The sequence below is a fragment of the Delphinus delphis genome, chromosome 1 (genome assembly GCF_949987515.2).
Source record: "Delphinus delphis chromosome 1, mDelDel1.2, whole genome shotgun sequence".
NCBI lineage: Eukaryota > Metazoa > Chordata > Mammalia > Artiodactyla > Delphinidae > Delphinus > Delphinus delphis.
This window is the reverse complement of record NC_082683.1, coordinates 157,822,153-157,845,327: the sequence shown is the minus strand read 5'-3', so window position 1 is coordinate 157,845,327 and position 23,175 is coordinate 157,822,153. Positions and strand designations below refer to the sequence as shown.

The 23,175-nt window shown below is 41.9% G+C and overlaps 2 protein-coding genes across 2 annotated transcripts in view; one reads left to right on the top strand and one right to left on the bottom strand.

Moving 5' to 3' along the window:
• ADSS2 (adenylosuccinate synthase 2) overlaps window positions 1–3,939 on the top strand; it is a 39,861-nt gene extending 35,922 nt beyond the window's left edge. The window contains exons 12-13 of the mRNA XM_059996988.1: window positions 2,302–2,451; window positions 3,865–3,939. Of these exons, the coding sequence (XP_059852971.1) occupies window positions 2,302–2,451; window positions 3,865–3,917 (203 nt within the window). The 3' untranslated portion in view covers window positions 3,918–3,939. The remainder of the gene's footprint in view (window positions 1–2,301; window positions 2,452–3,864) is intronic.
• Window positions 3,940–8,002: 4,063 nt separating this feature from the next.
• The window catches only part of SPMIP3 (sperm microtubule inner protein 3), a 32,275-nt gene continuing 17,102 nt past the window's right edge, over window positions 8,003–23,175 (bottom strand). The window contains 3 exon segments of the mRNA XM_060010750.1: window positions 8,003–8,036; window positions 8,038–8,119; window positions 22,922–23,094. Of these exon segments, the coding sequence (XP_059866733.1) occupies window positions 8,003–8,036; window positions 8,038–8,119; window positions 22,922–23,094 (289 nt within the window).

Sequence of the window (23,175 nt, the reverse complement as noted above, 5' to 3'; positions counted from 1 at the left end):
AGGTACCCTCTCTGTCTGTATAGCTCCCTCCTGTCTGACGCTTAACCTTGAGGATTCTAGCTACTTCAGCTTCCCTGAAATCTGATATCTGCCTTCTCAGGTCAGTGGGACCACCATTCTCTACTGACTCCAGGGTCCTGACTTTCATTGATCAGGAAATTGTCCTTAGGCAGAGAGTTGAGTAGTTTCGGGAATTGCTTACGAGTTTTCTTTCTCTCGGAAACCACAGTTTGTGCTGCTTATTGACCACTGCCTGGAAAGAGTTGTCGTATATTTTGTCCAGTTTTACAGTTATTTATGCTGGAAAAGTTAGTCTAGAATCATGTACTCCATCATGGCTGGAAGGAGAAGCCCCTCTGAGTCTTTTGATTCCTTCTTCTATCATCTATCACAAACAGTTCTGACTTAGTGTGGTTCATCACTTTCTCTAAGCGTCCAAGAACATTCCTAGCAGTATGTTTTCATCACGTTTGTATCGTGGATCATAGGAGAGAACTTCTATATCAATATACTCTCTTACTGAACTTTTTATCCCACCACTCTCAGGACCCCTTGATCCAGTACCTTGAGGATCCAGTTCCATACATACTTCTTTGGCTCCTACTGGTAAATCTTGGCTCAGTCCTGCAGATCCTTCAGAATGTAGTCCGTCTCCTCCTTTAGCAGGCCCCGTGCATCCTTGGCCAACTTACATTGTACCTATTGTTTGCTGGTCAGGAGGGGAGATAGAGGTAGGCCCTGACAGGGCCACAAGCTGCCTTGCAAGGCAGAGGCTTCTGCATCCTCCTCACGCAAAGGGAAGCCTTCGTCTTCAACAAAAGTAGTAGGCCATTCTGCAGGCCATCGGCGAACCTAGGGGTTCAACCGGATGTCTCATCCAAAGTCTCAGGGTCCCGCTTTTTTCTCAAACAGGATCTGGCCTTGTCACAGCAGATTTGCTGGATTTGAGAATTCAGCCTTCTCTGGAGCTCTGCTGTCTGTGTGACTAAGTCCTAAGCCCGATCCTCAGCTTTTCCTGCTCTCTGCTATAGGAGACGAGATTCTCTCTAGGTGTTTTCAGTAATCTTTCATTGTCTTTCTCCAGTGCATGAATGGCATTCACCTAGAGCCCTTCAATTCCGTTGTTCCATTGTGCTCATTTCTCAGCGCTTCAGGTATTGCGAGTGCTTTACTTCCTACCGTGGCATCCCAGTTCACCTCCCATGAAAGTTTTAACGGTTGCCCTACTATAACATGCCCAAGATTATCCATACTCTTCTGCCACTAGCAATCCTCCTTGCCAGCCATAGCCAATGATCCAGCTTCAAGGTCCCATTTTAGAGCCTTCTTCCTTATACCACTCCTGGCACCAACTGTCTTCCTTTCGGTTCCCTGGGAGACAGACTCTCTGATATAGAGATGTACATGTAGGTAGTTTGTTTGCAGGTGCTCTGAGCAATCTGTAAGGGAGTGAGAGAAGAAGCGGGATTAGGCAGAGGGAGAAGTTGAACTGCAGAGAAGTTCCATGAAAAGCCCTTAGCTGATCCCATAGGGGAGCTCTGGGGCTAGAATAGTTTTTCAGAGTGGTCCCTAATTAAGGTAAGTAGTCAGGTCCTTTGTATCCCCACACTGACAAGTCATTGGATATGGGCTGCTCCAGGGAGACAGCTGGGGAGATTCTGAACTGTGAGTTCTCAGCAGGCAGTACTCCCATAGCTGGGGAATGAGTGTCTGAATCCCAAAGAGGGAAATCTGGACAGTGTACCATAGCATCCACCATACTGTCTCTCGTCAAAGCAACTGTTCTTGTTTTAGCACCCTTTCGGTTTCTATTAGGGAATACAGAGAAACTGGTTAGGTGAGATAATGAAGAAAATTTCCAGCAAAGCCTGTGTATACCTTCACAAGAACAATAGATTTCCCAGGTGAGGGCAGATATGCAAACCTTTTCTGTGAGATTGCTGCCATTATACAGATCCACAATCCCTAATCCATAGTGTGGAAATCTAAAACGCTCTAAAAATTGAAAGTTGTGAATTTGGCACCAAAACTATTTGATGGCAAAACCTGACTTGAACTGATGTTATTAGAACTAATAATCTACCCACTTAGAGTGAATAATCCTGTTGCTGCAGAAATATGTTTGATTATAAAATACTAGATGGTGCACTGTTTTACCTCTCTAAATTCTGAAAAATTCTAAATTCCAAAACGTATCTGGCTCTAAGTATAAGAGATTGTGAGCCTATGATATATCAAAAAGTTGTTTGACAATAGGCAGTGTACACCATGGACAAATATACTTATTCCTTTAACTTTCAGCAAACCAAGAAGTCTTAAATAAAGTTGAAGTTCAATATAAGACTCTCCCAGGATGGAACACAGACATATCAAATGCAAGGGCTTTTAAAGAACTACCTATTAATGCACAAAATTATGTTCGATTTATTGAAGATGAGCTTCAAATTCCAGGTAAATATAAATATTTTATGAAGAACTATCTTTTTCTACTTTTGACTTAACTGTCTACTTTTGAAATAGGATAAAAAACAGATTATTACTTTATAGAGTGCTCACGATTTGCACAAATGCCCAGGAAAGTATAAAATAATTTTATTCCCTAGAGTAAATATAATCATCTTTCTCTAATCCTTCATGTGCCTGAAGATAAGAGATTACCTCTCGCCCTTTTGACCCTGCTTTTAGTTCTCTGTCAGTCTGTTTTTTACCCTCTGACACTGATTCTTATTCCTTTCTCCCTCTTAATAACAAATCCTTTTTGTCTTTACCACCACCAGAAATGGTTTTTGGTATTTTTCATTTCGGGTTAAGCCACCCTTGAGAGTTGGGGGAGTTTCTTGACCAGATATTAGGAAATAATAGGTACATAAAATAGGAAATCCAATTTTAAAAAATATAAGAATAAAGAATAAAACTCTTTATTAAAAAACAAATGTAAGCTGGCCAAGGAGTTAGGCATAACCAAGTTATGGCTATGACTCATTATGTGAAATCTTTCTTTTAAAACATTGCTTTTTTCCTTTTTCCTTTTTTTTTGCACTGTTAGAGATTTCAGAGACAAAAAGTGAAGTGAGTGGGAAGTATCCTCTGTATAAAAATCTGTTATGCACTTAATCTGATTTTGTATTGTTCGTTATATTTGTGGTTCATCTCCAAACATGAATCTTGTTTTTCCTTATTACTAGCTGTGTTTCCCAGCTTGAGATCAAATCTTGTAAGCATGTTTGCTCACTGCACTTAGTCAACATCTTTTGAAATATAAACAACAATGAATTTAACAATGACATCTGTAAAATGCCATAAAGGTTTACCCATGTGGTGCAGACAATTAGAGATTCCCCTAGACTGGTACAGTAGCCAAGTTCTCAGGCTGTGCAAGTGAAAACAGTATTCTTTTCCAGATATTTCTACTTTTTGTGAGATATGAAAGTTAGAGTGGTACTTCAGTGGCCTCTTAGTATCATCCACTTATCAAAGATGCTTATCTTTTCTAGTTAATTAGGAACTTGATGAAAGGTTCTTTAATCAAGTTAGGTCTCTGATTAAAGAACCTTTAGGTTCTTTAGGTCTCTGCTGGTTTGGGCCAGTATTTTACTATACTAATCATTAGAAATTGAATAGTTGTAAATACTGTGCAATGAAAACAGGAAATGGTAAGGCAGACTACCCTGTGCTGAATGTTGACTGCACATTCTGTATAGAAATTGGCATAATCTGCTAATAGAGAAAAAAAGATAGCAAAAGACACAGTGGGGAAAAGTAAATGGTGACGTTGAGAAAAGTGTGGGATCTTTTAATCTCAAAGTTTGAACATTGTAAATGAATTAATACTATTCTTATACCATTTTTTTTTTCCTCTCCCAGTTAAATGGATTGGTGTAGGTAAATCCAGAGAGTCTATGATTCAACTCTTTTAAGGATTTCCAGTGATGCAAGAAACACTCCTTGAGAGGGGGGGAAAGGACTTTGTTAAATATTTCATTTATGATCTACAAATTTCAAGAATAAAGACACTGAAGTGAGTTTTAAGCCCTACAGTTGTTTCCAGTCTTGTAAGATGGATGGCTGGTGTGGAGATGCACTTCGGCATTTTCTAGCGTCAGCTTCCTCAGCTGGCATAATTGCCGAATCATTTGTTGCTTCTGCTGCTCATGTTGCCACATTTTCTTTTAATGTTTAGTAATACTATGATCAATGTTGTTTGAAATCTAACAGAATTACTTTCAATGTAGTTTTTCTTCATTTTTGTTATTGTGTGTTCATAGGTTTTACCTCTATTGAATGGTAAGAACAATTAATGCAGTTTTGCACAAATATTTTTACATTCTGATCATTCAGTTCTGTCATTGTAATCTTCGTTGTTCAAAAAAAATAAGAGAGGAGTCCTGTAAACGTTTGTAATGCTATCAATTCTGTTTAAATTGTGAACTGTTTATTTTCTGCTGAGACCATTGCAAATTTGAGCTTTGGTGGTGGGAGGGGGTTATATTCATGGGTCCTTTAATTTGTACAGAACACAAAACTTATTTCTCTCTGTAAATTATTTAACGCATTGAACATTTAGTTAAATGTTCAAAGAGAAAAAGTGTTCCCTAAAACAGCAATTGTAATGTTAAAAAAAAAAATTAGTCATTAAAAGATCTGTTGTGATATTTGGTGGATATTTTTCTTTAATTTCAGAGAATTCTGAAATGTATAGCTTTCTTTTTTTATCTTACCATTATTTATAAGTCAAGTGGATTGTATTTCAGCATCGTGCCTGCCAATATGCCTACAGAGTCATCTGTAAGTGTCCAAATGAACCCAAATTGTTGGTCATAATGTTGATCATGCCTTTATTTCTTCTTGAAAAAAAAAAAAGAGGTGTTATTTTGACTATCTGGCTTAACATATTGTGTTGTAGATTATCCTTCAATGAACTATTTTAAATGTTTAAATTAGGTGCCACTTAAATTTATTTTATTATACCATCGATAGCTGATTAAAAAGAACCAACTATTTCTAGTATGTTTTGTGTATTGTATTTTTGTTCTGATGAGAGAAGTAATAGTAATACGACTAGTATATGTAAGAAAGAGTTTTATCTTTATAGTCTGTGGGGGTAAGGTGAGGAGAGATCAAAAACAGAATCTTTGAAAGGATCTAAATGTCTTTTATCTTCACTAGATATATTTTTATTAATAATTAGTTTTTAAAGTCCATTATCTTGGCTATAAGCATTGCATTATTGACACACATTTTTAGTAATGGTCCAGAAGCAAACGTAAAGAACCCTCTCTTCAAGTCAGGAGTGGTCTTGTTTTTGTACCAAAACAGTGGAACCTTCCTATTGATGTTGATACACATTTACATATTTTTGACCATTTTGAGTGATTCTCCTGTTTCTCTTTAAAAGTGAGCTGTTTGCTGATTAAACTGGTTGAGAGGATCTGTTCTTCAGATACAGTTCAGTCTTTAAAATCATAGACTACTGTATTAAAATAATCTTTGTTGAGCAAGTATATATGCCAGGTATTAGGTATGTGGGTGACAAGTACACAGTCTTTCTAAAGTTTATTGTAGTTAGGACAGCATGCTGAACACACATATGCCAGGATAGAAAAGAACCAGAGTGCTGTGAAGGAGAACCTAACCTAAATTTGGAAAAGGTCAGAGAAGGCCTTCAGTAGAAATAGCATTGAAACAGTCCAAAAGGATAAGTGACCGAAGTACAAAGTAGTCCATATGCAAAGACCCAGAGGCTGGAAATAATTTGGAAAGTTTGAGCAACTGAACAAAATAAGTGAGGGGCTGGTGAGGCTGCTGAGGCTAATGAGGTTGGCAAGAAAAACTGGGAGGACGGTGATGCCAAACAACCAAACCATGTTTTGTATGAAAGAAGAGGACTCTAGGCCAAAATGTGTACATATGCTTCAGGAGGCATAAGGAGAGCACGGAACAACCACTGAAAACAAAACCCTGAATCGTGAAACTTCGTAGAAGGGAGATGAATGACAGAACAAGATATTTCAGTGGGGAGAGGACCTATTTAGTATATATGTTTTATATGTTAATTGATTAATATAGTTGAATGAAGATGTCAGTCCTTCACAAATGAGTATATGAATTTAATGCCATTCCAGTCAGAATTGCCATGTTGTTCTTTGTAACCGGACAAAATTATACTGAAGCTTAGGTGAAAAAACGAATGTGCAAGCATTCCTAAGATATTTTTGAGAAAGGAATGTGTTGAGAGAGGAGGTTTTTACTCACCGGATATTAAAACAGTATGAAGCTACTATAATCAGAGTATGTGATATTGTCATGGGAAAGAACAGATACGTAAGGGAGGTGGACTAGGCCTTCCAGAAATAGATGCAACGTATATGGGGACTTAATATAGGCATTTCGTTTCACTGGGAAAAGAATACATTAAAAAGAGTGAGAGCAAAACAATCTCAACATAAAATAGAAATTTGTAATAGAATAAAAATCTAAATTATAAAAGTTTTAAGTAATAAAAGTAATATAGGAAAATATATAATCTTAGAGCCTTCTAAAGAAAAACAAGAAACTTGTTTTTGTTTGAAACAGATCTGACCAAATTAAAAGTTTTAAAAATACTATGAACGAAATTTAAATAAACCAAAAAACTGAAAAAACAAAAGTAAAACTTGGGAAAAAATATTTCAACACATATCCCTAAAACACAAAGAGCTGCCTCAAATAAGGACATGACAACTAATAGAAAGATAAGCAAAGCTTTCATTTGGGAGGCTTCTGGTCTTAAGCTCTGTGAAAATGTGTCTTTGATAATTCCCTCTACTCTTAATTTTTTGTTGTTGTTGTTCTGTCTCTAGAATGCTTACTAGTTAGATGAGGGACCTGATTTGTTACTCTATGTCTTTTTTTTTAAGTCATTTTATTTGCTTTTCGATTCTCTATAGAATATTTCAGAATTTTTTCTAAATCCTGTCAAATTTTTAATTTTTAGCAATCATTCTTAATTTCCAAGAGATTTGGAAAGATTGCTTTTTCATGTTTATGAATTTAATTATTTTGACCCATCTCGTTGTCAAATGATAAAGCAATTTTTTTTAGCTTGTTTTAGGTTCTTTTCTGTTCCCTGAATTCCCTTTTCCTCTGGGATAATTTCTTCTGTTTGTTTTGTTTATTTTGATCTTTGTCTTTCATGTTGTAGTATTTTTTCAACTCTCTGGTGATCCTTGGTTGGCTGTTCACAACTAAGACTAAGACAGTGGAGATTTATGTATATATACGTGTGTGTGTATATATATATATATATATATATGTATGTAACTCTATGTTCTTGGGGTGAGTTCATTAACTGGTAGACTTCACTTTGGGGTGTTGAGTAAAGAACCAACTACTATGCTGGGGGGTCCCTAGGGAACAGAATGTAGGATTCTTTCCTTTGGGATCATTTCATTTCTTAGAGAAGAACCTCTAGCATTTTGCCCAGGGAGTTGATGCCTAGTTGTCAGGCATTCTTGTCAGGATAGGGATGTTAACTCCTGTATCTAGACTTTCAACTAATCTTTCTTTTTACCAGCCCCACATCTCACTACAGCCCTGTGTCATATCTGGGGTTCTGCATCCAAATCACCTTCCAGGTCTGTGATGCCAGTAATCTTCCTCCTTAGCTACATCCTCAGATGCTGCTGCTGCTTTTTTTTTCCAACAGTGATGCAGTTATTGGGCGGAGGCAATTATATTCTTACCTGGTCCCACATAAAACCACTGGACTAAATATGAGATGGTTTGCCAACACCAGCAACAAGTCTGGTAGTGGGGCATTAAGAACAGGTGACAAGTCTTCTTAAGGCTGATCTTGATTCCCTGCCCTAGGCTGACCAACTTAATGTGAAAAGAATTTGCAACATGTAAATATTTTAGGATTGTAGCCATCTGGATATACACTTAAAAGTAGTTCTGTTACCATTATTTCAGTCTAAAAGAGCCACTTAAGAATGCCAGATGTTATTTTGTTCAAATGCCGTGGTTACTTTAGTTTAAAAGCCTTTCTTTCAAAGCCACCTCTCTTCACAACAGTAATGCCCTGGCAGTGAATTAAGTGGTCTAGGATTCGATGAAACTGTGGCTAATTTCTGGTCCCCATCTGGAATGTAAAATAAATTAATGATTTATTTTAAGACTACTTGATTTTAACACACTGTCCTTTCAACAATTGTGTGCAATAACAAAATAATTTACAGGATTTAAGACAAAGGAATATATTTAAAAGATGTGGAAAAAAAGGATTTAGAAGGTTATTTCTGTGGTTCAATCTCTGATTAAGAAGCATATTATTGGATTATTCCAAAGTGTAAATAAAAAGAAATAAGTCATATAAATTTGCATGCTTACATTCTAATTCTAGACAACCCCCCCAACCCTTTAAGCCCTGCATTATAAACAGGCCACTTTGTATCATCTTTGTATCAAACTGCAGTTGTTACGTCCCTAAATTCATACCCAATGGAGTTCCCTCATGTCTTATAACCCCTTGTCTACAGTCACCAACAGTTCTGCTTTTTGGAGGTTTCTTAATGTTATGTACAGGCACAATGCTAAATTATACGGGTATCTCAATTCTATTAGGTAGATACTATTTTTATCCTTTTTGCACATGAGAAAACTGAAGGTCAGAGAGTCTAAGGGTCACACTGCTGCTGAAAGAATATATTTTATTTTGGAAGAATGGGGTTTTTGAATTATTTGGCACCAGGGTGCATAAAACAAAGGCAGTTTTCATCTGAGGGGCCATCTAAGCCTTCCAGGCTATTAATTCTCTGAGGACAAAGTCTTCATCTCTTCTACTGTGTCTTGCACATAGTCAATGCTTAATATTTCCGAAATAAATAAATGAACCCTATGTGCTGAGAAAGAATTTTACTGAGGAAGAATTTCTTAGGCAATAACCATGATCTATCATAATCTATACATAATCTGTACTTCAACTATTCCCAAAAGAGATAAGAACTGCACATGAAATGCAAATCATTGCTAATCTAGACATAAGCTCTGCCCTTAAAATCTGATCACAAAGACTGGTCAATGGATAAGATAAAAAAACCTTACACCTTGGGCTTCCCTGGTGGTGCAGTGGTTGAGAGTCTGTCTGCCAATGCAGGGGACGCGGGTTCGTGTCCCGGTCCGGGAAGATCCCACATGCCGCAGAGCGGCTGGGCACGTGAGCCATGGCCGCTGAGCCTGCGCGTCCGGAGCCTGTGCTCCGCAACGGGAGAGGCCACAACAGTGAGAGGCCCGCGTACCGCAAAAAACAAACAAACAAACAAACAAACAAAACGGAGAGGAGCTTGCATCTCTCTTCTGCCTTTGCAATGTAACTATTCTGCCTGGGCTCTCAGGAACTACCTGATCCATCTGTAGTTCTCCAGACTGAGGAAAAAAAAAAAAAAAAAAGAGGCATTTTAAATTCAAGCAGAAAAACTGTGAGATCTCTGGTTCTGTCTGTCTTTATGTAAAAATTAACTTGTAAATGAGCTGTATTTAATTTGCTTAAAAGAAATTGAGTGCTTATATGCATTCTCAGAAATATAAAAGAAGCTCACTAGAATACATTTCAGGTTCATGTGATCTGGGAAATATTTAATATTGAATTAATATTTGGTATTAGAGCTAGCTTAAGCTTGTGGTCTTAATACAGACCTGTCTTTAGAGACATCAACATTAAGCACAATACTTTCATTGTACCTAGGGCTATTGAAAGTCAATAAACGCATATTGTTTCTGTTATGAAATTTGTCAACAGGGAAAATAACCTGATATGATTAAACTTTTAAGTAAATGTAACTGAGATAAGAGCTTTTTGTTAAACTCTATAGGAATAATTATGTTTTGGTAATGTCCATCTAAAATAGTCTCTCCAAATTTTGGTAACTTGAAACAAAATTAAGTTAAATGTTAAGAATTCATTGAATATCCAGGCCATTTCAGATAAGATAAAATTTTGGAACATTAATTGTTAAACATGTCTAACTTTACCTACTTTTGTCTTCTTGTGAGAGAGAAACTAAAGATGTTTGGTGCCACCTTGAGATGTTCTCTACCAATCTATAGAAGGCTAATGTAAAAGACAGTTCATGGTGGCTTAAGGAAAATAGGATGTGTGTTTTCAGAAAAGAAGGTATGAGGAGTGGAAATATATTTTGTTGAAAGGAAAAAAGGATGATTTTGTCCTAGAGCTGGTTGTTTCTGAATGGGAAAAAATAAGGGACAAAATATGGCTACAGAAATTTGCAGAAGGTTTGTGGAAAAGGAACACTGAGAAGAGAATTTTGTATGTGCTCAGGATTTTCTAAGGTTGGATTAAATTCAGTTAGGTAAATGGATTTTATTAAGAGTAGGTGGATGCAAGACTGGATTTGGTTTCTCTCTCTCATAAGAGAGCAAAGTTTTCCTGGAATGCTGCTTTTGATAACAGATTGTGTGAGTTTCTGTGCCTTTAAGTGATCTGTATTTACTTTTGCAATCTTTTCTTTCACCTTAGCTCAAGGAATAATTTTTTCATGGTGACCTATGATTCTATCTGATTGGCTGTTTTAAAACTTTTTGAAATTTTTGACAGACTTCCCAAATATCAAGTTCTTTTGACCTCCAGCTAACTTTGGGGTGCTTCCAATGGCCCTTGGAGCAAACCAAAGAGAGATCCTAAACTAACTGGGTTCAACTGGTATGTTAAATTACATGGGAAACGTTGTCCAAACTCGCTGTTGCCCGTGTCAAATGGAATCATCAGGCTCTCCCCAGTTTTATCGTAACCACCAAACAGGTAGGGGAAAGGGTTTTGGGTTCTTCTGCTGTCTAGTCTCTCGCCTTACTGTATGTCCAGAAATCCCCTATGGGAATACTCCCACCTCTAGGCCCTCAGGTCCTGACTCCTGTGGCATTTTTCATTACGCCCAACTCCAATTCCTCCAGGAGTTCCTTTTTGCACCTCTAGGACCCCCTTCACTCCAGGCCTTGGCAGCCCAGACCTTGTTACAGACTACCTATTGGGCTGGCCACTTCCAAGCAGCCCACATCCTAGGCTTTATAGAAGCTCATTCTTGAGGAATACACCCCAACCTAGGGAAACTTGTTATAAGACATAAGATTTATAGATAACAGATACCCCTCAAGGAGAGCCCTGGCAACGTGCTGGCACTGAGCCCTTGCATGAGGGACAGGGTCGACCAGAGATGTCTGGTTAGGAATTGATGGGAAAGTAGAGGACGCTCAAAATCCCATTAGGTAAGAAGGGAATTTGGAAGACACTCCAACCCCCTTCTGACAAAGGCCTCCTGGTAAAATGTCTCCAGGACACCAGACTTCATATCTAGGAGTGCTCTTTCTTGGTTGCAGGTTACTCAACATGGAAGGACCCTCTTCTAAGCTGGAAGAAACACCTCTGGAATGTATTCTTAAAAACTGGAAATTTTAAAAACTAGATGGGCTAAAAAGGGGGAAACTTACTTTACTGTAACACTGCCTGGCCTTTATATAAGTTGTGGGGATGGATAAAAATGGCCTGAAAATGGGTCTCTAAATTACAATATCATCTTGCAATTGGATCTTTACTGTTGCAAGATGGAAAAATGAACTGAGGTTCCCTATGTTCGAGCCTTCATGGTCCTTTACCAAAACCCCTGCTCTATGTGGCTCCTGTAATCAAAAGCCTGGGGAATCAGAAAACACTCCCAACATTTTAGATGATCCCCTTCTAATCTTCCCCAGTTCTCAGGGGGGAAACCAAGTCTCCACTGCTTCTCCAGAGCCACCTACTTCCCCAGAGGCACCTACTTCTCCAGATCCCTCTGGCAAATCCCAAACTCCACCTCCCTATGTCCCTTTATACGGTCCATTACCCCAGAAAGGAGAGACTAGTCCCTCTGAGGTAACTCACAGTGGAGCTTCCTAGCACCCAGGATCAGGAAAAATATGCTCTCTTAGGGAAGTGGCAAAAGGTGAAGGGACAATCAGAATACATGTGCCCTTCTCTTTAACTGACTTAGCCCAATGCAAACAGAGACTGGCTGATTTTCTGAAGACCCTAGTCAAGGTTTGCTGAAGGGTTTCAGGCCCTAACTCTGGCCTTTGATTTAACTTGGAAGGATGTCCAGATAGTCCTATCTACTTGCTGTACCCCTGAGGCGAAACAGAGAATTTGGGCAGCAGCCCAGGGGCGCACTGACCAGCTTGCCGGGGACCAACACGAACTTTTTGTTATGGGACGAGATGCATTCCCAAATCAGGAGCCCCATTAGAATGATAATTCCTGGGAGTGAACAGAAGCCAGAAATCACATGATCCAATGGGTATTAGAAGGGATGAGAAAGTATATCAAAAAGCCAGTTAAGGGCTTCCCTAGTGGCGCAGTGGTTGGCAGTCTGCCTGCCAATGCAGGGGACACGGGTTCGAGCCCTGGTCTGGGAAGATCCCACGTGCCGTGGAGACTAAGCCCGTGAGCCACAACTACTGAGCTTGCGCGTCTGGAGCCTGTGCTCCACAACGGGAGAGGCTGCAACAGTGAGAGGCCCACGCACCGCGATGAAGAGTGGCCCCCGCTCGCCACAACTGGAGAAAGCCCTCGCACAGAAACGAAGACCCAACACAGCCAAAAATAAATAAATTAAAAAAAAAAAAAAGCCAATTAACTATGAAAAGGTTAAAAGAGTGACCCAAGAAGAAAAAGAAAATCCAGCCCTCTTTCAGGGACGGCTTATGGAGGCTTTTAGAAAATTTACTAATATTGAGCTGTCCATTCCCAAGGGTCAATCCCTGCTGGGACAACGTTTTATCAGCCAGTATGCTCCTGATATTAGGTGGAAACTCCAGAAGCTACAATTAGGCCCACAAACCCCTAGGCCCCAACTCCTAGAGGTGGCCTTTGGGGTACTTAATAATCGAGATCAAACTGAGGAAGAAGAGAGAACCCAAGGTGAAAACAGGCAGGCCAGGGCTCATGCTAAACTGATAGCTGTTGCTGTCTGTCATGCCATGTAACCTCAAGGCAACCTAAAGGGGCCAAGGAAGTTTAACCATCCATCCCGCAAGGGGGAACACTTCAAATGTAAGTCAACTGACCACTGGGCCCAGGAGTGCCAAAAAAAAAAAGGCCCCTGGTCCATGCGCAGTCTGTAAACAAACAGGTCATTGGAAGTGAGACTTTCTCCTATCCCAAAGGCGAAGCGGGGACTCCCACTCCCAATACGGCCATGCTGGATGACTGAGGTGGCCCGGGGGTTCTGGCAGCTCCCCTTCACAAGATGTCTATCTCCTTTGAGGAGCCTTGGTGGTCCTTAACATGGCAGGTAAGAAAATCAATTTTTTAATTGACACGGGAGCCACTTACTCTGTCCTGATCTCTCACACTGGACTTCTCTCCTCTAAAAGCTGTACAGTGACTGGTGTTGACAGAAAGCCTCACACCCATTACTTTACTGGGCCTCTCACTTGCCAATGTGAACAGCATTTGATCTCCCGCAGCTTTTCAGTTGGGCTTGAGTGTCCTACCCCACTACAGGGGAGAGACCTTCTGGCCTCCCTTGGAGCCATATTACAATTAGGAGACCCCCAGCAGCCCCTTTTCTTGGCTCTAAGACAAATCAGCTGGAAGAACAGGGGTCTAATTCCCAGCCATATTCTACACTAAACCCTGCAGTTTGGGACAAAGGAATCCCTGGGAAGGCTATAAATGCCCAACCTATAAAAATTAGCCTTAAGCCAGAAGTCGCTCATCCTAACAAGAGAAAGTACTATCACATAAAGTTGGAAGCAAAAAAGGGTTTGCGACCCTCATAAATAAATTCTTAAAACATGGCCTCTCACTGCCCTGTCAGCCTCCATGCAAAACCCCTATTCTGCCAGTTGTTAAGCCAGATGGGGAATATTGAATGGAACAAGACCTTAGAGCAGTAAACGATGCAGTGGTCCCTATACATCCCCTTGTAGACAGTCCTTACAATATATAGTCCAGAAACCTGGAGATGCCAAATGGTTTACTGTGCTTGACCTCAAGGATGCCTGCTTTTGCATCCCAGTTCATCCCTCATTACAGGATCTGTTTGCCTTCAACCCTCACTTGGGCCAAATGCAACAATATACCTGGACAGTATTGCCTCAGGGGTTTGGGGACAGTCCACAATTGTTCACCCAGGCCCTAGGAAAAGAACTAAGGGAAATACACCTAAAAGAAGCTATTCTACAGTATGTGGATGATATATTAATATGCAGCCACACCATGGAGGCCTCAGATCAGAATACCACAGGAGTCCTTAATTTCCTTGGGGCCTGGGGTTACAGGATATCCCAGAAAAAGGCACAGATTTCAAAACAACAACAAGTTAAATATCTGGGATATATTATAAACCCTGGAAGTAAACAGTTATCTCCAGATAGAAAACAAGCTATATTAGGCCTAAGTGCTGCAAAGACAAAAAAAAAATCTTTGTACTCCCTTAGGCATGGCAGGATTTTGCAGAATTTGGATCCCAGGATTTGGACTAATGGCTAAGCCTCTATATGAAGCCACTAAAGGCCCAGATACAGAACCATTACTTTGGACGGGGGAAACAAGAAAAGGTTTTTAATAATATCAAACAGGCCCTCACCAGAGATCCTGCTCTGGGTCTCCCTGATTCAAAAAAGCCATTTACCTTGTACATAGCTGGAAAGCAGGGGACAGCTCTGGGGGCTCCTTGTACAAAAGCTAGGAGAAGCCCCTCAGCCTAGAGGCTATGTTTCCAAACAACTAGATTCCATCGCCCGAGGTTGGCCTGGCTGCCTCTGGGTGGTAGCTGCCACTGCTTTATTAGTGGAAGAAGCTAGCAAGCTTACCTTTGGACAGCCGCTGGAAGTCCAGACCCCTCATCAAGTACAAGGGATACTGGAGATTAAAGGCCACCATTGGCTAACTGGAGGCCACCTTACTAAGTACCAGGCTTTACTCCTTGACTCCCCAGAGCTAACTCTCAAAAGTTGCCACACCCTCAACCCGGCTACACAGAAGCTACGCAGAAAGCCCAGAACTAACACATTCCTGCCTTAAGACCCTGGACCTGGTTTATGCCTGTAGGCCTGATTTAACAATCCAGGCCATAGAAAACCCTGAGAAAGCATGATTTACTGATGGCAGTAGTTTCATTAAAGAGGGAGTCAGTAGGACAGGGTATGCTATTGTGAGTGTTTATAGCGTTACAGAAGCAAAACCTTTGCCCCCTAACACCTCAGCCCAGAGGGCTGAGGTAATAGAACTAACTTGATCCTTAAGCTTAGGGGAAGGAAAAATTATAAACATATATACAGACTCAAAATATGCCTTCCTTGTTTTACATGTCTAGGCAGCTATCTGGAAAGAAGAGGACTTTAAATGCAAAAAACTCCCCTGTGAAATATGGAGCTAAGATTTTACATCTCATAGAAGCGGCTCAAAACCAAAACTAGTAGCAGTCATTCACTGCTGCGGGCACCAAAAGGAAAAATCTCAAATTACCCAAGGGAACAACAGGGCAGATTGGGAGGCATAGAAACAGCCCTGATGCCCAGAACAGAAATGGCTTTAATCCCATCCCTTACCCCTTCTAACGCTATACCTAGATACTCAACTTCTAAGGAGACCAGGGCACGAGACAAAGGGAGAACTAAGAGAACAGATGGCTGGTGGCACATACGTGAAAAACTACTCATATCCCTTTTTGAGCAGTGGAAAATTATTAAAGGACTACATGATTCTCTCCATCTGGGGAGGGATCTAGAGTCCCTGCCCAAGGTGGTACTTGACCCTCGATCATCTATTGGCCCTCGATCATCTATTGGCAGAACAAAGAGGGGTATGTGCAATTGCCAATACTTCTTGTTTTGCACATATGTCAACACCTCTTCCCAGGTAGAAACCAACATTGAGAAAATTCGACAAGCCACCTGGGTTCAGCAGACAATGAATCACCAGTTCTTGCTATTCAATATGGGCGGGGAAATTGAAAACTGCTTATCTAGTTTGTTCTCTTGGATTCCACAAGGTATAAAAAACTTTCTGGCAGGAGGTTTTCATTTTCTCATAACCCTTTTCTTTTCAGTCATACTGATTTATGCTATATTTTATCTACTACTCTGTTGTCTTCCCTGCTGTTGTAAACCTGTGACTAAGAATTTGTGGTTCAAGAAGGAGAGCTGGGACCAACAGGTCCAGAACCTCCATTCTAAAAATAGAGCAACATGTTAAACTTTAACCCTGAGGTTAACAAAGTATACACCCAAACAGAATGGCTTCTTGGCAGGGATGACATAGCCTCCTCTGTGTGGTCAACAGTTAAGGAAACCCTCCCAAAGTTAATCTGGTTCCTTTCCTTTCTAAACCCTTTAATGGCTATTGTTGTTCTCCTCCTTTTTAGCCCTGGTTTGTTTAACCTTTTGGTTAAATTTGTGTCTTCTAGGCTCCAACAGTTTGAAGTAAGTCTCATGATGACTCAAGGAATTCAAACCATTCCAGCAGAGAGTGGCCCAGGTCCCTACAGGTCCTTGGGACAGTCAGTGAGGGACTCATACACCTCTAGGGTAGGTTAGGGTCTGCGGCCCCTGTCCAGCAGGAAGAAATTTCAGAAGAGAACTTCGGCCCCTTACCCCTTAAGAATAAAGGTGTAGGGCTTCCCTGGTGGCGCAGTCGTTAAGAATCCGCCTGCCAGTGCAGGGGACATGGGTTTGAGCCCTGGTCAGGGAAGATCCCACATGCCGCGGAGCAACTAAGCCCGTGAGCCACAACTACTGAGCCTGCGCTCTAGATCCCATGAGCCACAACTACTGACTGTCCCGCCTAGAGCCTGTGTTCCGCAACAAGAGAGTCCACCGCAATGAGAAGCCCGCCCACTGCCGTGAAGAGTAGCCCCTGCTCACTGCAGCTAGAGAAAGCCTGCGCCCAGTGACGAAGACCCAGTGCAGCCAAAAATAAAATAAATAAATTGATTTAAAAAAAAAAAGAATAAGCGTGTAGAGTCTCTCAGGGGGAAGTGAGACAAGCTGGAACCTGGCACTCTTTGCTGCAGTGCTTGCACCTGGACGAACTTCTCCCCAAGCAACAAAATACAAAGGGACTATAAGGGACTAAAAATGACTGCGTGCAGGCACAGTTGGGGCAAATTATGGACAAGATACAAAGAGAGCAAAAAAAATCCAACTGCCACTTCTGAAGAGCCGAGAGCAAAAGCAGGGTATTGGACATGCCCCCTGCACACACCACCACCAAAGGGGTGGGAAAAACACCTAAGCCACGCCTGCAGCCCCCCTGGACACACCCCTACCCTCACCCCATATAAGGAACTAGCTCGCGCACCCCGTTGGGGAACCAGCAAGGGAATGTGTTACTTGTTTTTGGTCCCTCCTGTGGCCGGTGGGCACAGGAGCCCCAATAAAGCCTTGCCTGAATTTCTGGTCTGGCCTCTAGTCAATTTCTACTGATTGGGGAAGGCCAAGAACCCTGGTCGGTGTCACTGCCTCCCATCATCAGTTTCCTATAGCACTGGTTCCTAACTTGGCTGCACAATGGAATTATCTGGAAGTTTTATAAATTATTGATGCCTGGGACCTTCTCCCTCCCACCAGGAGATTCTGACTTAATTGGTATTGGGTATATCCTGGGTATCTGGAGTTTTAGAAGTGATGTAGCTGAGGTTAAAAACTGTCAGCCTAACCCCTGCAATTGCCTCCTGACCCTTTATATTCAATCTTTGCCCTACTCTACTCCCCATCCCGCCCCCTTTTTCTTCCTCACAGTTGGAGTCATCTTTTCAAAATGCAATTTTAATCGTGTCACCTCCACCCTCTTTAAAACTTTTCAAACATTTCCCATTAATCTCAGGCTAGAAGCCCCAAACCTGAAAATGGCCTGTAAAGCCCTCCTTGTTCTGACCTTGCCATCTCTTTAGCCATATCCTTCTTGACTTCTGGCCTCCAAAAAACTCTTTTTTTTTTTTTTTTTGGTACGTGGGCCTCTCACTGTTGTGGCCTCTCCCGTTACCGAGCACAGGCTCCGGACGCGCAGGCTCAGCAGCCATGGCTCACGGGCCTAGCCGCCCTGCAGCATGTGGGATCTTCCCGGACCAGGGCACGAACCCACGTCCCCTGCACCAGCAGGCGGACTCTCAACCACTGCGCCACCAGGGAAGCCCCCACACTCATTTTTTTTTTTTTAGTTCTTCAAACATGTCATGCTCTTACCACAGTGCCTTTGCATATGCTGCACTCTCTGTGAAGCTCTTCCCCTGTTCCTTGCCTAGTTAACTTTTAGCTCATCTTTCAGCTCTCAACTTATCATTTCTCTGACCTGTTATATGCTCCTATAGCACCACATAAATTCTGCTTCATAGGATTTATGACAGGTGAAATTTTATGCTTATTTCTATGCTGGTTCCCCACCAAAGCTCCTTGAATGTAGAAACTTTGTATCTATTTCTGCTTCACATGGTGTTGATGAAACCTTGCACACTGATTGGCATATAGTTAGGCTCTCAAATTAGTTACTGAAGGAATATGTATGAATGAATGAAAATGTGCTTGACATCAAATCTATCAGTGAGTTCAACTGATGTAAGCTCCAAAATATCTCTGGAACCCATTTGTCCCTTTTCGTCTTCGCTGCTGGTCTGAACCACCATCACCTCTGGTCTCAACTACTAAACAGTTTCCTCACTGGTCTGCAAACCCTCCCTCTTGTTCCTCTCCAAACAGTGTCTTAATGGCAGGCAGACTGATCTTTTTAAAATACAAATGATATGCCACTCCTCTGTTCAAAATTCTTCCAAGTCTTTCCATTGTTCTTGGAATAGAATCCAAACATCTTACCACTCTCACCCTCACTGACTACCCACCAAACTACACTGACCTCCTTTCTGTTCCTCAAACATGCCAAGCCCTTTCCAGCTTTCAGGCTTCAGCACTTACTGTTTCTTTTTCCTGAAATGCTCTTTACATGATTTTTCTTATTTTGCAGGACTCAGCAAAAACTGCATAGGGGTTTTCCCTGACTGCACTATTAAAAGTAACATCCCCTGGCTACACTCATCACTCTGTTTACTTCCCTTATAGCACTACTACAATCTAAAATTGAAAAAAAAAAAAAAAAGAAGTACTCCATTATGCTCCATATTCCCCACCAGAATGTCAGCTCCATGAAAGCAGATGTCTTGTCTATCCCGGTCACTGTATCCCCAGCAGACAGCACAGTGTCCAGTTTGTACTGGGTGCTCAATCAATGACTGAATCATCTTATGATTGCCAGCTTCCAAGATGGACCCCAGTGATTCTCACCCCCTGGTATCCGTGCCTTGGGTCCTTTCCTCCCACACTGCTTCAGGGCTGAGTGTTGTGTGACTTTTGAACCTAAGACTTTTGAACCTAAGCCATAAAAGGCATTGCAGTTCCCAACTTTATCTCAGATTACTCATTCTAGGGGAAGCTAACTGCCATGCCATCAGGACGCTCAGCCTGGAAAGGCCCACCTGGAAAAGCATTGAGGCCTCAGTCCCCAGCCAGCCTGTGACAACCCTGTGAGTAGTCACACCTGACAACCATGTGAGTGAGTCACCTTGAGGGTGGGTGCTGTAGCCCCAGCTGAGCCTTCAGAGGATGAAGCGCTCACTGACACTGAATGTTACCTTGAGAAAGACTCTAAGCCAGAACTGCCCACCCGAGCAGTTCTCAAATCCTAACCCACCAAAACCATGAGAGATAAAAAGCATCATCACTGATGTTTTAAGTCACTAAGTTTTGGAATGATTTGTTTCTGCACAATGGATAACTAACATACACACAATCAATGAATCAATGAATGGAACAATGAATATTTCAACATAAATTTTCTCTTGAATTAGTCAGGCTTCAAACCTCACTAAATAGGGCACTAGCCAATTCTGTCTTCTCGTGTTGCCTAGCCTACACTTTCCAGTACCATATTTTCAATTGTATACAGATCCCAACTTGACACTTCTTCTGCCTAAAACCATTATTTCTATCAGAGGCACCAACAGTCTTGCAGTAGAAGTGGGAGGCTGTGCGATTAGCTTTAATTTCTCTCCTGTGAATTCTCTACCAGTACTGTCGTTTCTCTCTCCTGATGCTTTGCCACATGAGTTTTCTTCCCATTTCCCATGAAACTTCCTCAGTTCACTTTAAGAGCAAGGTCTGGGAGTGTGACATCTCCAGACATGACCTAGACTGATGACTTACCAGTTGCTTGCTTGAGTAGGTTTCTAAGTCTCTAAGCCTCCGTTTCCTCTTCTGCTAAATGAGGTTAATAACAATACCTACTTCATGGGGGCAATACAACTCACTGCAACCCTGAGTGTGACACATGTATGAGTAAATCACTTAGCACAGTTTTGGTATTAGATATTTTCAATTCTAGCAAGTATCCTAAAACGTAGACTTGAGTCTCTATTTTACAGACACAAAAAGGTTCAGAAAAGTCAAGTGTCTTGCCCAACAGCACGCAGCTAGAATCTGCCAGGCCTGTAGCCCTCCAAGGTCTGGATTCTGTTCACTGCCTCTCACTACTCCATCCCGCGGTTCTGCCGTGGCCTCGCAGCTGCTCTTCTCACCTGCCAGTTGTGTCTTCTCCCATCCATGCTAAGCAGCCTGACAGACTAACATCCTCTGAAGCTGACTGGGTTTCTCCCTGGACTCTGATCCTACAACGGCTCTGATTGTCCAAATTCAACCTTCCAGACTCCTGCAGCTCCTCTGACTGTCCACATTTTCCTTCCCACTTCCTAGTTCTGCCTTGCCCAGTCAGCCAGGTCCTCATAGCTGGATTCCCCGCTGCTCTCCCAGACCTCACACACCTCCCAAACTTCTTCTCACCCGCTGCCTCTAGTGTGTCGCCCTGTTTCTTCTTTCCCATGCACATCTCATCTGTCAAGACCGACCTTAGTCCCCACTAGTGCATGCTGCCTTCCTGGCTCTTCTAGGCCCCAGTGACCTCATCTTTGAACTCCTCCTGCTCTACTTGGTACGTAATCACTCTCTGGTAGGTTGACTGTTGCCTCATCTTCCCAATTAGCTTGTGAGCTCCCTGATGCTGAGCTCATAGTCTGGGTTTTTACCTCCTCCCATGGCACCTAGCCCAGGTATTTGCTTTGCTAGACGTTAACTTTGTTTTGTAGGTTTGGAAAGAATTAGGAATTGTCTTCTAAAATAAGCAAGGGAGAAACCTTTTGTGTCTGCCTGACAAGACTTCCGCATAGCAGAGGAATTGTAAAGAAGTGTTTACTATCACTTTGGAAACTAGAGGCCACCTAGAGTCCCTCATACAAAGGAAAACAGATTTCACACTCAGTCTCAAGAAACTGCTTCGGCTGTTCTACAGGGACAGGAGCCCCACTAACACTTCCGGACCACCCCTTCTTTCCAAGCTCTACTCAGCCCCGGCAGTGCCCCCCACCCCACGGCTGGCTCCCTTTAACATGACCTTCCTACAAGAGGGAGGGGATATGGGGATATATGTATACGTATAGCTGATTCACTTTGTTATACAGCAGAAACTAACAACATTATAAAGCAATTATACTCCAATAAAGATGTGACAAAAAACCAACAACATAAGCCTCCTAAGGTCCCCTGCCTGTGGGACCCTAACTCCTACCACCCTCCTCCAAATGACTTAATCTCAGCTCTCACCCTCCTCCCCATTCCCTCAGCTCACTCTCTTCTCAGGCTCCAACATTCTCTCACACCCCCCAGAAGCCAGGTTTGCCCTTATCCCACACTCCTCCAGTCAATCTCCGGCCCCAATCGCAGCTTCATCCATTACCACCCCTACGCCTGGCTCAACTCCCCAAGATCTGCCTGGTCCTGCTGGGTTCCCACTCTTTCTGATTGCTGTCATTTTCTGTCCCCTCAGGACCTGAGTCCCAGCCCTGCTCTGGCATCCCATCCAGGCTGCAGCTTTTTTCTCAGGAGAGACAAGAAGGAGGGCAGATTCTTCCCATTCCTCCCCACCATCCTTCTACTAGTTTTCTTATTTTTAATTTTAAGATAAAAAGTGGCTTGCTTTAAAGAAAACTGTTGAATAAATAGTAGTACAAGTGATTCTCAGCTGTGACAGAGGCAATATAGCTTAAAGGTCCAGCACAGAGCTTGGCCTGGGGCTGAATTCTGCTTCTCCTAGGTACTGTGATTTGGGGCTAGTTAATTAACTGTCTCTGCAACTTGGTCACTGTTTACAGTGACCAAGAAATAATAGCATTTACCTCAGAGAGCTGTTAGAAGAACAAAATATGTGCCTGCTACACTGTCAGAGCCTCAGAAATATTGGGGTTTACTCATTTAGAAAGTCTGTCAACAAAGGAATCCATTCCGTGACTAAAATCCAAGTGTCAGTGACTATAGAAATACAGGTAATGTTTCAGGTCATGTCCATGTGTACCCCCCAGGGTCATATCTGTGGGGGGCCTCGGCCCCTCAGTACTCTCACATAGGCTGCAGCATGGAGAAATACTACATAGGGAATTTAGAATTTTTGAAACACACCTCCAGTTATCAAATAATTGTCAGAAATCCATTTAAAAATAGGAGAATGAGGGGGAAAAATTCCTCTAACAATATGTTTAGGCACAATAACAAATTTGTCAAGTGATAAAGTGCTCTGAGGAGTGGTCAGACTCAAGTTTGCTTCCTACCAAGGACATTTATGAATTTTCAGTCTTAAAGTCTCCTGTACAAGGAGCTAGGGGAGGAGAAAAGGAGGAAGCGGTCTGGGGGCAGCTCTCTAAATCCTTCTTCCTGCACCCAGACACACACGCATCCCCCTCCCCCACAACGTGACTGGTCCCAGACATACTCCCTGAGATGGCAAGCCCATGGGAGATGCTTATCTGTGGCCCAGGCAAGGTTTTGCTCTCAGAGAGTAAGAACACTTGATCTGGCTTACCCATCTTGTAAAATGGCAAAGAATAGTCTCTTTGGTACGTAGTTTCTTTATACCATGGCTTGGCAGGCTTTGAATGTCTTCGAAAACAAATGTATTGAATGAGAGTTTGTTGGTCTAATTGAGGCTGATACTGACTTTTTCTCTTAGATGGAATTTCCAAGTCTATGAGAGGTCTAAATGAAAATAAAAACAGCTTGCTGAATACCCATCCAGTAGAAGAAAAGCATTCCACTTTCTCATCGGCTGAAATCCAT